The sequence below is a fragment of the Penicillium longicatenatum genome, assembly GCF_028827895.1.
Source record: "Penicillium longicatenatum strain IBT 33135 chromosome Unknown contig_1_segment0_segment0, whole genome shotgun sequence".
In the NCBI taxonomy this organism is placed as follows: Eukaryota; Fungi; Ascomycota; class Eurotiomycetes; order Eurotiales; family Aspergillaceae; genus Penicillium; species Penicillium longicatenatum.
In genome coordinates, this window is record NW_026643119.1 from 2,747,161 (window position 1) to 2,761,799 (window position 14,639).

Genomic DNA, 14,639 nt, shown 5'->3' on the forward strand with positions numbered 1-14,639 from the left:
CTTATACTCTGCTGTTCTGGTCGATCCAGAAGTCTTGGCGAAATTGCGTGCTCGACTTCAGCCTGGATTCTCGGGCTGCAATTTATGGCCTGAATCACAAGGCCACAATAACCATAGTTGACTAGTTAAGAAAGAAGTATACTTGAATAGCGGTGGCAGCTTATTCTTGATCTCAATATCTTTGCCTAATATTTATTTGATCTGCATAAGGTGAAGAAACCCCTTGACTGAATGAACTAAATGAAGAAATAATAGTTTATGCGCATTGAAGTAATCAGAACAAAACAGACGGGATTGTACGCCTTTCAAATTCAAATCACACAGCCCAGAATACTCGAACTGTGGCCTTGTAGACATAGTTCGTCCAGCCTGGGAACCTCGCTCGCGCCCAGAGTGCAATCGAGTCCCCAACCTCCAACTCACGCACATATCGACCATCTAATGTGGACCGCCCTCGGCCCTTGGTCCCCTCAATCTCATAGGCCTCAGGGGAATCGAAAGGAATATTATCCAGATAGTGCCACACAATGACATGGTTCTGTACATCGCCCATATGTTTGCCGTTCACCTGCACCTTGTTATCCCGTGGAAGGAGAAGTTCATCCTTGGGTCCGTAATGTTGCCGGACTTGTCCCCGCTCATTATGCAATAGTTCTTGCTCCACTCCATCGATATACATCTGGCGAGTATGTGCACCACGAATCATTTCAGTGTCGAACCAAGTCCAGGTAGCTGTATACATGTCCGGTCGCAACCCGTAACCTTTGGCGCCCTGGTCGTGCGAAGAGATTTCGAAAACGATCTTACGGCATGGATGCATACCCCGATGAGGTAATGGTTTTGGTGTTGATTGCTCTAGACTCTAAGAATGGCGAGCATTTCAGATTAGCAGGGGGGTCATTGAAGTCAGCTTAAGGGTAATATATCAACCTTTCGCGAATAGCAAAGTGGCACAGTCTTCAACAAAACTTGATCCTGGTCATTTCGAATAATCCGGCATTCGTTCTCCTTCGCCATGTGGTGCTCGGTGGAAGGCCAATATTCGGCTGCATCGATAATCTCGTCTACCAACTCTGCTGGGAATCCTTCGCTGAGTTTCCATTGCAACAGGTATCGCACCTTGAACACGTCCCATATACTGGGGAAATACCCAGCCTCCGGGTCGATCTCAGAAGTGGACATGGTGGGTGAGCAAATGAGCGAATGCTTGTCAATTTGGGTCTATTGTAGAATCGATGGAGTCAAGTCATTGATTGAAAGGAGTAAAAGATGAGATGAGTGGAGCCTAGATCGGACCCCACCAAAGCTGGAGCTCTGCACCAAGATCTATTTCCCACTCACTTCACGGGAATGAGTTGCGACAGGGATTATTGCAAGAATTTGCATATTAATCTGGCAGTTACAGTTTAGTTCTTACAGTAATGTTGGCCAGCTATGACATAGGTGCTCCAGTTGAACTTGTTTATCTTATCACCCCGCAATTCGACGCCACATTTGCCAGGATACTCGGACCCTGTCAAATCATACATACAGCACTCTACATCATAGACAATCCCACAAGAATGACCGGAGATAAAAGTCAATAAGAGATCTGGAAGCGTAGAAATCATAGTTGATTCTGCATAATACTTTAAATGCCCTTTCCAACGCCAGTAATAGATACAAAGTAATGCTGCTTTTCACATTCAAGGCTTCTGTCCGCCCGCGGCCTTGTAGGCTGCCGCCCGCTTGCTGCTACGGGCGTTCTTTTTAGCCTTAGAGCCGCGACTCTTACCTCGGACCTTCATTTGGGACGAAGCACCCTTCTCGGAGGCACGATGACCCTCAAAGATGAACGAGTTACCGGCGATGGTGTTCTTTCCCTCGGCCTTGACCTTGGCGGCACCGGCCCGACCAAGCAATCTGCCTGCACGACCCTGAAGGGTCTTTTGAGCCTCTGCCATCTTCGAATCTTTTCCGCCGCTGTCTTCACGCTTCTTGGCGACCTTTCGGGCACGGGTGACACGCAGTTTTCGGGGAAGCATAGGAGGGAACTTCTTCTCATTGAGAAGCAAAGCCTCCTCAACGCCGTTACCATCGTAGAACTGAACGTAGGCAAAGCCCTTTCCAACACGAGTTGAGCGATCCCGGATCACACGAACAAATTCGACACTCTTCTTGGCTGCCTTCTTGTCCTTGCCTCCAGTGTGCTCGTTGAAGGTGCGCCAAAGACCCTCCTCGACATCAGCAGGGGCTCTGGGCTTCTTCTTCTTGCCAGATGCATCTTCCACGGGGCCTTCATTGTCAACAAAGTCAAGGTTACCCACGAAAACACATCGCTTGTGATCAATCTCGGCCGGATGGGCAATGCTGTCGACGCGAAGGTGGCGATCCAGAACAATGGTTCCGTTCAATGCAGCGGATGCCTTGCGAGCGGCTTGGACGGTAGAGTAGACGGCGTAAGCATTGGTGCTGTGAGTGGTATCATCAAGGATTTCCTGGCGGGCGAAAGAAGCACGCTTCGGGAGTCCCCCACCGCTGGCAAATGGGATAGAGCGGAACCGGAGCGATTCAACCTTGTGAGGGCCGGTTGATTCTGGCAGAGTGGAGCAGAAGGAAGCCAGGTGGCGAAGAAGTTCCTTCTTAGCGGTCTTGGATTTGATAGCCTGAGTCGAAACATTGCCCAAGAAGACCGTACGGTTGGACTTCTCGACCTCGCTAGCCTTTTGAGTACCTGATACACTCTCGTGGACCGGGACTGGAGCCTTGTCATCCTCGTCACTGTCCTCGTCCTCAGAGTCCTCGGCTTCGGATGCATCGCTGCCATCTTCCTTGCTAGACTTCTGACGCTTCGCATACTCGGCTTTTCTCTTTTCCTCTTCCTTCTCTTCCTCCTTGGCAATGCGACGCATGTATGTCTCCTCCACATCCTCTCCGGCGGCCGCTCGCTTACGCTTGCGATTCTGGGTTTCCGGTGCCGACTCCCCAGTGGACTCAGAATCACTGGCATCGGCAGCATCTTCCATCACTTCATCTTCCGAGCCTTTATCCGATTCGATGTCCTCTTTGTCGGCCTTTTCTTGTCTTGTTGACCTGGGAGGCACATTGACGTATTGAACCGCAGGGGCTTTCACAGGTCCCGCCTATGAGTCAAATCATCAGTCTTAAGTTCTCGTCACAATTGAGATATGGAACATACACTTGTATCGAAAAGGGAGGCCAAAGTCGGGTCCAGAGTGCTGCCGCCAAGCAAAGAAGGACCAGCAGAGGCAGGCGCCTGGCTCTTGTCGGCAGACTGGGATTTAGATTTCTTGCCCATTGTAAAAGGAAGTTGGAATATTGAGTATTCCGTTTCCTTTCTATAAGTTGTATAATGGGTGGAGTCGAGACGAGACTGCGCATACAGCTCCGAACTTTTTTTTTCTTGGGGCTTATCAGTCTTGGCGCGGCCAGACTGCAAATCACATGATTTGGGGTATGTACTCTATGAACATCAACCGATTAATATGTGAATGATTCACTAATTATTTATGAAATAACATGAATGATATTTCTGGGAAGAAGTGAATGTTCAGAATATTCAAAAATCCTTGCCCATCTAGGGAAGCCTAACTTCGCATCCTTGCTAACTTCGGACCATTCTTCATAAGCTTATGTTTTCCGGTTTTAAATGGAAGCTTACCGCCAGTGACCTTGATCAGATCATATCTCTCCATCTTAAAGTCCCCTGCATCCCATAAACATGTTATCCACCACATATTGGGGAAAATGGCCCTTCGCCAAGTCCTCCCATGGACATTTATACCGTCTTCGGCGACGTCAGTATCACGTGACAAGTGGTTTTTTGCAGGCGGTGACCTCGGATATGGCAGAACCCACTCGCTTCTGTTGCTCTGCACCCCATCATAGCGATCTTGGGCTTCCTCCTTTCCTGTTCCCCGCTGGAGCTGTTTTCCCACGAGCCTGACGATCGTTTTCGCCCTTCCCAGAATTATCTGGCACATCTTCATGCCGACCTCTGATCCGCGTCCTCCCCTTCGACTGTGGTCCTGCTTCCTTTCCTAGCCGCCCTCCCCTCGCCATCCTAGTGCTGGCGCATCAGCGGTTCGACAGCTGCTGGAGGATTTTTACAAGTGCAAGACGCGTGGATTTGGCTCTGCTTTTCCACTGGTATCTCTACAATACGGTGGCTGTGAAAATACTGTTCGATCGCGAGCAGCTTTGCTCCCCAGTGTTGCCTCCGGCGCATTGTTGAGACGGTACGTCGCTGGCACCTTTACCTTCATGTGCATATCTTCCCAGGCTACAAATCGGTCATCTCATGGCTTCTCTTTTCTTGGGGAGCTATTGAATTCTCTCTTTGGTGTTGCGCGTTCACTTGCCCTCCAAGAGACGGGTGTCGACTCTGGGGGGCGTTCGGCGGTGATCAATCTCCGCACCGCCTTCTGGAGGCGCTGACCTTCTTTTTGCAACCCACCCGCCTATTTCTTCTCTACTCAGCCTTTTTAGAGTGTCTCTACCCAGCTAGTATGGCAATTGAGCTAACCTATCCTATGGTTGACACAGAACCCCAAACAAAAACCTGTCTGGCCGATCGGTGATCTTGCCGCCCTCTCTTCCCCCACAGCCTCTCCACTTTGCTGGAAGCAACTTTCGGCACGCCACAGACCTCCCAACCACACCATCTCCTCAATTCGAGCGCTCCCTCGCTTCTTGGAACCTTTTCATAATTGCCCATGGAGGTGGCCGAGAGCAGAGAGCATAGCTCCGTTGGTCCTGCGGGGCCAGAGTCTACCATGACCAACGGAGAGCGAAATCCCTTCTTGGATGACCCACTTATGGACGACGGTCGATCCAGTAGCTTAAGTGAGATTGATGAATTATCCGACAATGAACCCTCCGACTTTGAAGATTCGATCAAACCGGAAAGGCAGCTCGAGAACGACTCTGAGGCGGAAACCGAGCGCATCGAGGACTCTCCCCACAACATTCGGAAGCGCGGTGACATCGTGCTCAGTGCTGGTAGCGCTGGCCCGAGTCCAAGCAAGCTTCATCAGTCGACGACTCTGGCGGACGTCGACGATGAAGAGCAGCTGGTGGACGACTCACCGAGCAAACCCCGACTCTCTCATAACAATGGATTGACTGACAACATTCCGGACCTGGATGACATGGACCTACCCGATAGCACAGGCAAAAAGCGGAAACGCGTTGAAGCCGGCGACGATACTGGAACCGAACTCGGTGACGAAGAGCCCATCAAGAAACGCCGAAACTCAATCAAAAGCGACTTGAGCGATCCAATTGATGATGACATGCCTCTCTCCCCGGAGCCCATTGAAGACCCCATCACCACCAATGACGATGAGTTGCCGGCCGACGACGTCCCCGAATCCGATCTTCCCGCTCCGCCAGTCAAAGGCAAAAGAGGCAAAAGGGGTAAGCGCAGAGGAAGACGAGCTCTAGATGCGGATGAAGAGACCGAAGGTGGCGATGTTGTAACAGAGGACGTCGCTGATGAGAATCTTGGGGAAGAAGAAGAGCCGGCCGAACGCGAGGAAGCCAACGACGCTGAAACGGCGGCGAAACTCGAAGAAGAATGTAAGTCTCAAATCGCAGCATGACATTCGGATCTGGTTGACTAAACACTACCTTCTAGCCGCCAAGAAAATGGCTGCTCTGGAATCTCTGACGGTGGTGGAGAAAGAATTCGCAATTTTGCGTGACAAGTAAGCATTATCCAAATCTAATACCGGTCCGTCGCTTACCTGATATAGAATTTTTGACGACCGAATCACGAGCCTCAACCGCGAGCTTGAAATGCTCAACGGTCCCAATCCTACACACCCTGAGTATCTGCGCCAGATCGAATGTGTGGAACGGTACCGCGATGCCAAGATCAAGTACGAACATACGTTGTTTCGTTATCGCAAGCAGGCCTTGGTCAACAAAAGCTTGGCGGAAAGAGCACAGGCGAACAGTACCTTCTTTCAACGTATAAGGGATGCGCGGGAGAATCATTCAAGTGCTATCAGCAAGCAGTTCTATGCTATTCAGCATGATCGCTTCAAGACGGATGAATTAAGCCCGCATCACATCATCTCATTCCCCACCCGTCGCTCCCAGCAGATCGCGAACCAGACCGCCTACAACCAAGAGGTTTCGGTGATGGCGGGTGTCGCAAAATATGTTGGATTCCCAGCTGCTCCCACATTATTAGGCGCGCGTCCAGCGGAACTGGACGACGATCTTGAAAAGATGGGGGTAAGTTGGCCGATCTCTTTAACCTGTACAGTATATCCGTGGCTAACACGTACATCTAGATAACCGTTGAAACCCGAGCCTCAGCCCCACGACATTCATCAACATTGCCCCCTCGGCCTGCCATGTCGGCGATGTCATCCAACGTCTTCCCGACAGCAGCCGAAGAAGCTTTCTTGGAGCAAACGCCATGGGCCAACCCACAACATCCAATCCATCAGCAACAGGCACAGTATCAGTACTCTCAACAGCATCGGCCTCAAGGGCGCGCCTTCGAGCATCCGCAAGCGTCATCATATGCGACTCCGGCGGCTCAAAAGCGGGTAGTGGATATTAATGCGCCAAACGGATCCGCGTCCACGATTCCGGAAAATGTCTCGGCTGCCAATTCTTCAGCCAACAACACGCCTTATGGCACTGAGCAGGAGTCACGACATCAGCATCATGGGCCCTTCCGCAATCCTGATTATGACCTCGAGCGCAAATCTGGCTTCCGATCTCAAAGTTCATCGCCACTAGATGTGCGAAAATCTCACCCTCACCCAAGTCATGCCCTGGAGCGTCGCTCTCCTGTACCCGATTCTTCCTCCCGCAATCCTATTTTCTCTCCACCCCCTGCTCGCCAAAGCTTGTTTCAGCCCTCTGCCAGGCCAGATATCTCTCCTACTATGACCTCCAAAACAGTCGACGCGTTACATTATCATCCTCAGTCTGAGCTATCAACAGGGCCCGGTCCAAGCCACATACCAACACGATAAGCCACTTCGCCTTTCATCTCATCTCTGCAGACAACTTTCAATAACCGTTTGCACTCACAAACTCAACGTGTTATCCGAATACCTTCCTCCTCTTTCTCTAATGAAGATTCCCCTCCTGTTTTGCCTTTTGCTTTTTTTTGTTTTCATTTATGCTATTCAGACAATAGCATGTGTATTTTGATGAGCGTTCCGAGCTAGAAAGGGCGAGACGGCATGGTCTGTATGTTGTTTACGGAAGCAGTGAGATCCCACTTCGATCTCAATCATCAAGCTTTTTACATATGGGAACGATGACTCGTCACTACAGCTGCATGAAGGGGAAACGGACTGTTTTTATTTATTATCATATGGGGCGGTGTCCGGGTCATGGAAATGTGGTCTTTTTGTGTTTATATCTATGTTTTTCTACTACTATACCTATGTACCGGATTTCCTTTGACAATTCTTGGCTTCCTTTTCCGGATTAGTGTCCACCCCCTCGCCGCTTTTACTCACTGAGCAGATCTGAGCCGTGAGGCCGTGCATCTGCTTCACGGCTCAGATCTGCTCAGTGAGTCTTACGTAAGCCTTGCTCATGCTCACTGAGCCGGGCCTGAGCAGACTGATCGGCTCACTGAGCCTGCGTAGTATTGTGATTCGCTCACTGAGCGCATTTCACAGGAGGCCAATCATATGCGTGGGCTACCCCAATAAAACGAATTTCACTACGCTGCCTTAAGGCCTCACTCGCTTAAAACAAGAATTTCATCATCCCACTTAAAGGCATATGGCCATGCCCACTTGACTACGTACTACGCTTATTTGATAAAGGACTATGTGATTAAAAAGAACGGGTAGCAAGCTTTTGGCATATTAGCTTCTATCTAGCACTTAGCTCCTAGGAACACTTAGCTCTACTAATTTGTTCTTGGCTACCCTTAACTACTTCTTGCTTCTTGACTATCAATTGAAGACCCTACTATATAGGAGAACCAAAGTATTATTTAAGAAGTATTGCCTTCCTTGATATGAAGGCCAAAAAATAGTTCTATTTCTAGGCGTCCAAATCTTCCTTAGATTCTAAAGTGCTATAGATTTAGACCGATATACCTAGTTAACTCTTTCGAAGAAACCTATAACCTTTGATTTATACCCTCTAAATAAAAAAGCTTATTATAGTGGGTTAATTACCTCTTTATATTATTACTCGACTATCGTTGCTTTAATCTAATTCTCTACTAGTAGAACTCAAACCTTCCCAATATACGCGTTTATACCTTAATAGGCCTAATCCTACAGCTTTCTAAGACCATCGCTAATATAACTTTAATTAGTTATTATATATTATCCGCCCCTAGGCCTATAATAGCCACTTCGCCTATAGCTATAGAAGCGGCGACTTCTTAAGAGTCAACGTCGCTAAGTAACTATCACAAGAAATAAAGTCTTCTTAATATTAGCACTAAAGATACCCTAAGAATATCCAACAAGCTATATCGCTACTCTAAGTTTGAATTAGATACCTAGACTCAAGCGGGGCGAAAGAGAAATCGAAAGGACTAAATTATAGTTAATATAGAGGTTATTAACAACGTGATAGTTTTTTTGAAGCAGCTTTCCGATTATTTTGATACGCCTTATAGTGGTTCTAAGAATTTGCGAGTCGCACTACAATTCGGAGCTAAACTTATGCAACGTAGATATAAAGATATTGTTGTAGAAGCCCTCGCAAGTAGTGATCTAGTTCAATGCGATACGCTAGCTTCTACTTAGCGAAAAGGAAAGTGCATAGTAGAGGAAGAACACCTCTATGACTAAGGCCTATAATTATGTGAGAATGATATTTCCTTCTACAATGCCTCGTTTTCTTCGATCAGTTACTCATTAATTTTGATTACATTGACTTGTTTATTTGATCGACGCACCCATCAGTGGGTAGCACCCATGCACGATCCAAAAAGTTATATTATAAGTAAGTCATTTCTAGGAATATACCCTGCTCAGTACGAAAAATGAAGATATTGGGAACTATTGGGTCAAATAGTATAGAAGTTGAAATTTCAAGCCCCTGTAGCATTGATAAAGTTTGAGTTGAACATGAAAAACGTGCCTTAAGTCCTTCAAGTGATTGGACCAGACGGAGATTTTGTGCGGGAATCCATTAAACCTGTGAACTGGACAGCTTTGGAAGCGGCAACCTAAGTTCATTCTCAGATTGTTTACAGAGACATCGACCGTATCGAAGGAGTTCCATAGATTGCAAATCCTATCGATCTTGTGGCTTGATGATCACTGCGACGCCTGCCAGGCCTTCGAATAGATGGGCAGATTCAACAAGAACTCCGTTCGCTTGGGATTCCATCCCAGCGCAGTCTTAGCACGGGAGGCATCCAACTTACTCACTAAGCTCAAGGCTTCCAAGAATGGGTTTCCATGGGTCCCAATGTACTCAATATGACCATCCACCCGCAGTATGGTCTTAATATTCTCCAGATTCTCCAGAATTTCCACCACTGAAAGCGTCTCTGTAACAAGATCAAAGACAGGCCACGAGCCCAACTGACCATCAATACGATCAATAGCCGCATGGAAGCCAGCAGCGACATCGTTAATGTGAACGACTCCACAGCCAGCTATGCGATCTACAGTCACTTGCACAGGAGATGTACTGCCTGACTTGGCTGCTTCTGCCAGGGGATCCCACCATGTTCCCCAAACCCAAGACCTACGCCCGTAGATAGTATGAGGTTGCATAATCGCACCATCCAGCTTGTCGCGCGCTGCAAGAATAGCCTGCTCATGTGCTGGACGCCATGCAACTAGTGTGACAGGTTTACCCTGGGATGACGCGCTACCCACTGAGGCCAGGACGCTAATGCGGAAAATTCTGTCTTCAACATTTCACAAAGAGCCCTCTTCAAAAGATGACCCCGAGCCTGCTGCCGCGGAGGGCGAAGGTGGGAGGATACTGTGATCTAGAAATAATGTACTGAGCGGGGCTTTGAGTCTAAGAAAAGCCGATAAGAATGGCGTTGGGGCGAGCCTCCGGCGGAGTGCGGCCATATCTAGTGATACCAATCTCATCAAATCGTGGTACGTGTCCTGATGCGGCCCGAGCCACTCGTGCCGTGCTCCAGGATCATCGGCGGAAAATTGATCTACTCAGTGGCCTAGTGGCGCGAGCGGTGGGGCTCAGTTCGTGAACCATTAGAAGAGCGTCATTGCGCATCCCCTCCACCAACCCCCTTTCGCAAGATGGATCTTCGCAGAGCTAATATCATTGGTGTATCGTCTTCTTTCCCCTGAGATTGGTTGGCCCTTTTCAGCTTTGTGCATATTGTGTAGGTCTAGGCCTGCACGAGTACTGGTAGTGGTACCTAAATGTATTCCTTTGTCTAACCGGCTCTTACATAAATTACCATTTCTTACAGACCCTCGCTTACTGTAGCTCTCCGCGAGGGTCCGTAATAAATGGTAATGTATGATAGGGCCGCTTAATGCTTCTTCTTCTTCTTCTTCTTCTTCTTTTTCTTTTTCTTCTTCGAGTATTTCAAGCGTATCCACTGGGTTAATTTTGCTCCTGAATGAAAACTCGAAATCTGGCTTGAATTTTATGCGTCCCCAGATCAGCGTCAATTTTGCCTAGCCATGCATGCCGCATAAGTGAGTATCAGGTACAAAACTTGACATCCTTAACAATGCGCATCCCGGCACATGAATTTCAGTTTTTTATCACATCGCTCGCCTATTTCTCCTCTCTTTAAGAAGAAGCAGAAAATAAATAGATTAAAATTACCGGAGGAATGAAACAATCTAGACCGTACAATCTTGATAGACTAGATTCCTAAAAGCCAGGTTAAGTCCCGCATGGCAACAAGCTGACGACTACAATACCCACCCCAGCCACCCACCACCTCTGGATTGGGCAAATACTCCGTATAATCACAAGCACATGTTATTTTCCTTCGTGGATATGTCCTTTGTCTGTCGGAATCACGGGCGGCCGGTAGGGTAGAGAGTCAGCGGAAGAGGCGAGTATCGGGACACAGGCTTGAAGGGTAGCGGATTCTGTCAGGATGAGGAATTGGTGTACTGGCTGGTACTGAATATGTCTTTTAAGATCTGATGATTGATTGATTAAAGGTATGTAAAAGATCAGTTGAGCGAACTCTGGAATCTACTGTCAGTGCTCTAGTGTTTTACGACACTGTAACCTTGGACCCGTTACGGATTTTGTCAAGGTCTATACACTACAACGCTAATAGAGAAATAGGAGGAACAAGACCCAGGAAATCGAGTTCGCCCTAATATCACTCGCTTGTATTGGCTACATGGTGACCTAGATTCACTCATCCTAGCTTGAAAGAGTGTGAAATTGGGGGCTGGATATCATTCAAAAAGTATAAATATCACCTAGATCTCCCACCTCGGTCAGAAGATCCATCATTCATTCTACCACATTGAAAGCAAATACCTCTACCAAGGTTCCTTTTATTCAAGCCTCAACCTACGCACAGCAAGTTCAAATCTAGCCCATTCATTGCGTTGTAAGTTGTTGTCCCCCAAAGCACCTATCCATCTCATTTTACTGATACCAATCGCATTCAGATCTCAAGAACCATGGCTCCCTCTTTCACCCAGATGATTCTCATGGGCATACTCTGCTTCAATGCAGCCCCCATGGCCCTTGCCGAGGAACTGGAGCCCGCTCCACCTCACATGACCGAGGCTCCAGGAGTAAACAACCTCCACACGCGCGTCGAGATGACCGCTTGGCAAAACTGGGTTGTCGCAGGAGGAGCCGGCCTCGCGGGAATTGGCACGTTTGCCTCTGGCATTGCAGCTCTCATCACCGCCAAATCTTCCTCCGCAAGCTGCGCGACCACACTCGACTACCTCTACAATAAGCGCGATGAGGAGCCCATTGGAGTCGATGCTATGGCCCTCAGCCTGCGGGACCAGGGATACGCCCAAAGTGGCGAGTGGGTTTCTCACAAGAACGGGAACAAGACCTTTGACGGGTACTTTACCAATGGCGAGGTCCGTTTGCATGATCTCTATGTTGCGGGCAACTACACTGGTGGTATTGTTTCATATGAGAATGCTACCGATAGCCTTGCTAAGCGGGTGACCTACTCTAGCTCCAAGCTCGCTTTTGAGTATCACTCGCGTAAGGGTGTTTGCAAAACTCGTCTGACTAAGGCTCAGCTCAAAGAGGCTGCGGAATTGCAGCTGCACTACATGTCGTATGCTGCTGATAAGTGCTCGTGCTGGACTTACACTGGTGGACACGGTTGGTACGGTGAGGTCAAGCTGATGGAGGTGTATGATGGAGATGACTACTCTGCCAAATGCTATGACAGGGTCTGCAACGCAGACTAAGGTAGCAGTCATCTATTTTTGTAGGTGGAGCGCGGGGCTTTCAAAGTATTCAAGTTCAAAATGCTCAATGTTTGGATTGTTGTGTACCCTTGTTTATCGGATGGACGGAGTGTTGGCTGGATTGAGGCTGAATGTGAAATCTTGAAGACAGAGTTTTTCTTATTTTGTATGGTAGATTAAATACAATGAATAGCATATCGTGACAAACTCCATAGAAGTCTGAGTTTATTTGGCCAATCAGCTGCATCATTCGTTGCACTCATAATTTAAATTTTCAGGTTCGGTCGATTGCTGTGCGCGAAACAAAGTGCTCACGGTATCTGTCTCACTATTTTCGATTCAGCCCGTGGGCTATAAACTATTTCTGCTTACTGCGGCTCCCAGGAATCCACATGCACTAGGTAACCTTGGAACCAATCGACCCCTCGTAATTTCTTTCGAAAATTACGAGAAATTACGAGGGGTCGGTTAGGTAAAGGCTGGCCCTAAATCGCGAATTCCCTGCCTGTCAGATGACGCGTCATCTAAGTTAGCGCTCCCAGTAGTTATAGTGGAATGAACAAGTTCGCTTTTGATAATATTTACTTCCAACCTTGGACGAGTCTCCAAAATCCTTTGAATTTTCAGAAAACACTTGAATGCTACCATCAAGGTACTCACTTTCCTCCCCAAGATTGAAGACGCTTCATACCTGCCTACAATGATCTCGTAAGTAAGACCCAAAGCTACGCCCAACTGGGCACCTGCACACCAGTAGGCAACAATGGACATCCCTAATATTTTCCTAGGATTGCCTTATTGACCGCACTGGTCATTTCCAACATGAAGTTTTTCATGACATGCGCAGTTGCAGGCCTATCAGCCTGGATGATCCCACAAATCAGACAACCCATCGCATTATTCTTCCGTAGATTGGCTACAGGACCCACGTCAAATCTGATCCTTTACTTCATGGTTCAAATCCTTGTGGTGTATTACATAACAATACTCACCTTTAATGTGGATGTTCTCATTGAGACACCCCCAGTTGCCTACGTGAAGATCGATGCAAAGAACGGGACCCGGACTCGCGTTTCCCCGAAGGAGTACAGTAGTTTTTCTTCTCGACAGAGTCAAGCTAGTGGGTTATCTGGAGATGAGTGGGAGAGAGTCCGGGAGGAGCAAGTTGAGGCATACTATGCGGAGAGAAAGGAGAGTACACTGAATGAAGAGCTGAGGAGAGCTGGTTTTACTGGGACGGACACTGAGAGGGTCATGGCTACTTTTGTGATGTAAAGCTCAATTCACATACATGACTTCGTGGCGATAAGTCATTTTTGTTGATGTTCGTTCGGAGAACTTAAGCGTCATCTTATCTCAACTGTTAGTTTTTGTCCATTGAGTTGATCCAAAGAATGTAGCATTTGGGCATCGTGTACTTCGCAGAATTAGACATACTCGGACATCTGGAGCAGAATCGAGAATACAAGTAGAGATGTAAAGCATATCGCTAGGAATTCTTGGGTTCTCACCAGCGTCGAAACTCATGATATATGCCATCATCATCCGCATCATCTAACACCATCAGCCAGCGCCTATAGCGTGCATCACATAACCACTGATACACGAGCTGGAGGATGTTGATCTTCGGATCCTCCCGTCCTGGAATCTCCGCGGCTGTGGCAATCTGCTGGTAGCCCTGTTCCAACCGCGCCGCATTGCTGGCGTAGACCACAGAAACCCACGTGTCCGGTGTAGATTCTCGCACGTGATAGGAATGATCAATGGTAGTTTGGGTTTTTCTAAGAGGCAGCGAGGTTAGTTTATATTTAAAAGACTTTCCTTAGAGGGAGACTGTAATACATCAGTCAAACCATCCGTATCCGCGTATACAATCCCGCAGGAAAAGAGTATCATACACCGAGTGGAGAAAAAGCGCATCGAGTGCCCCCCATCTGGAGAACCTAGAGAGTCTGGAGAAGACGGTAAGGTGCTGGTCCAGGCACTTGAATACATCGAGTCAGACATGCTTCTGCAGCATTCTATTGGCCTCAAGCTGGGCCCTAGAGTTGAAACAGACCCACTTACACGAGTGGCTGGTATGTGGCTAGTTTGATGGATTTGATGGATTTGATAGATCTGACTGCGCACCCACACAAATTCACTTGCTTTTTAGATGAATATTTTCTAATTTTACCATATTCAAAATGAGATTAATCATTTTATTGGAATATTCAAGTCTTAAAGCAGTCTAGCTGGATATCTTCGGCATCAATGTAATTTGGAGCGTGGTAGTATAGG

At 47.8% G+C, this 14,639-nt stretch overlaps 6 protein-coding genes across 6 annotated transcripts; 2 read left to right on the forward strand and 4 right to left on the reverse strand.

Annotated features, from left to right (window-relative positions):
- Nucleotides 1-316: 316 nt before the first annotated feature.
- On the reverse strand, nucleotides 317-1,182 carry N7484_001784 (uncharacterized protein; the record flags this gene model as incomplete). Its single annotated transcript, XM_057112204.1, has 2 exons — nucleotides 317-862; nucleotides 931-1,182. 2 exons carry the CDS (start codon nucleotides 1,180-1,182, stop codon nucleotides 317-319), a joined length of 798 nt encoding a protein of 265 aa, XP_056976941.1.
- Nucleotides 1,183-1,685: 503 nt separating this feature from the next.
- Nucleotides 1,686-3,298, reverse strand: nop12 (rRNA-processing protein NOP12; the record flags this gene model as incomplete). Its single annotated transcript, XM_057112205.1, has 2 exons — nucleotides 1,686-3,122; nucleotides 3,179-3,298. 2 exons carry the CDS (start codon nucleotides 3,296-3,298, stop codon nucleotides 1,686-1,688), a joined length of 1,557 nt encoding a protein of 518 aa, XP_056976942.1.
- Nucleotides 3,299-4,715: 1,417 nt separating this feature from the next.
- On the forward strand, nucleotides 4,716-6,998 carry N7484_001786 (uncharacterized protein; the record flags this gene model as incomplete). The annotated part of the gene is made up of 4 exons (XM_057112206.1): nucleotides 4,716-5,580; nucleotides 5,639-5,708; nucleotides 5,757-6,243; nucleotides 6,303-6,998. 4 exons carry the CDS (start codon nucleotides 4,716-4,718, stop codon nucleotides 6,996-6,998), a joined length of 2,118 nt encoding a protein of 705 aa, XP_056976943.1.
- A 2,268-nt stretch (nucleotides 6,999-9,266) lies between these two features.
- Nucleotides 9,267-10,040, reverse strand: N7484_001787 (uncharacterized protein; the record flags this gene model as incomplete). Its single annotated transcript, XM_057112207.1, has 2 exons — nucleotides 9,267-9,849; nucleotides 9,883-10,040. The coding sequence occupies 2 exons, from the start codon at nucleotides 10,038-10,040 to the stop codon at nucleotides 9,267-9,269; spliced, it is 741 nt and encodes a 246-aa protein (XP_056976944.1).
- A 1,548-nt stretch (nucleotides 10,041-11,588) lies between these two features.
- N7484_001788 (uncharacterized protein) lies at nucleotides 11,589-12,029 on the reverse strand (the record flags this gene model as incomplete). Its single annotated transcript, XM_057112208.1, has 1 exon — nucleotides 11,589-12,029. One exon carries the CDS (start codon nucleotides 12,027-12,029, stop codon nucleotides 11,589-11,591), a length of 441 nt encoding a protein of 146 aa, XP_056976945.1.
- A 1,030-nt stretch (nucleotides 12,030-13,059) lies between these two features.
- On the forward strand, nucleotides 13,060-13,634 carry N7484_001789 (uncharacterized protein; the record flags this gene model as incomplete). Its single annotated transcript, XM_057112209.1, has 2 exons — nucleotides 13,060-13,067; nucleotides 13,148-13,634. The coding sequence occupies 2 exons, from the start codon at nucleotides 13,060-13,062 to the stop codon at nucleotides 13,632-13,634; spliced, it is 495 nt and encodes a 164-aa protein (XP_056976946.1).
- Nucleotides 13,635-14,639: the final 1,005 nt, after the last annotated feature.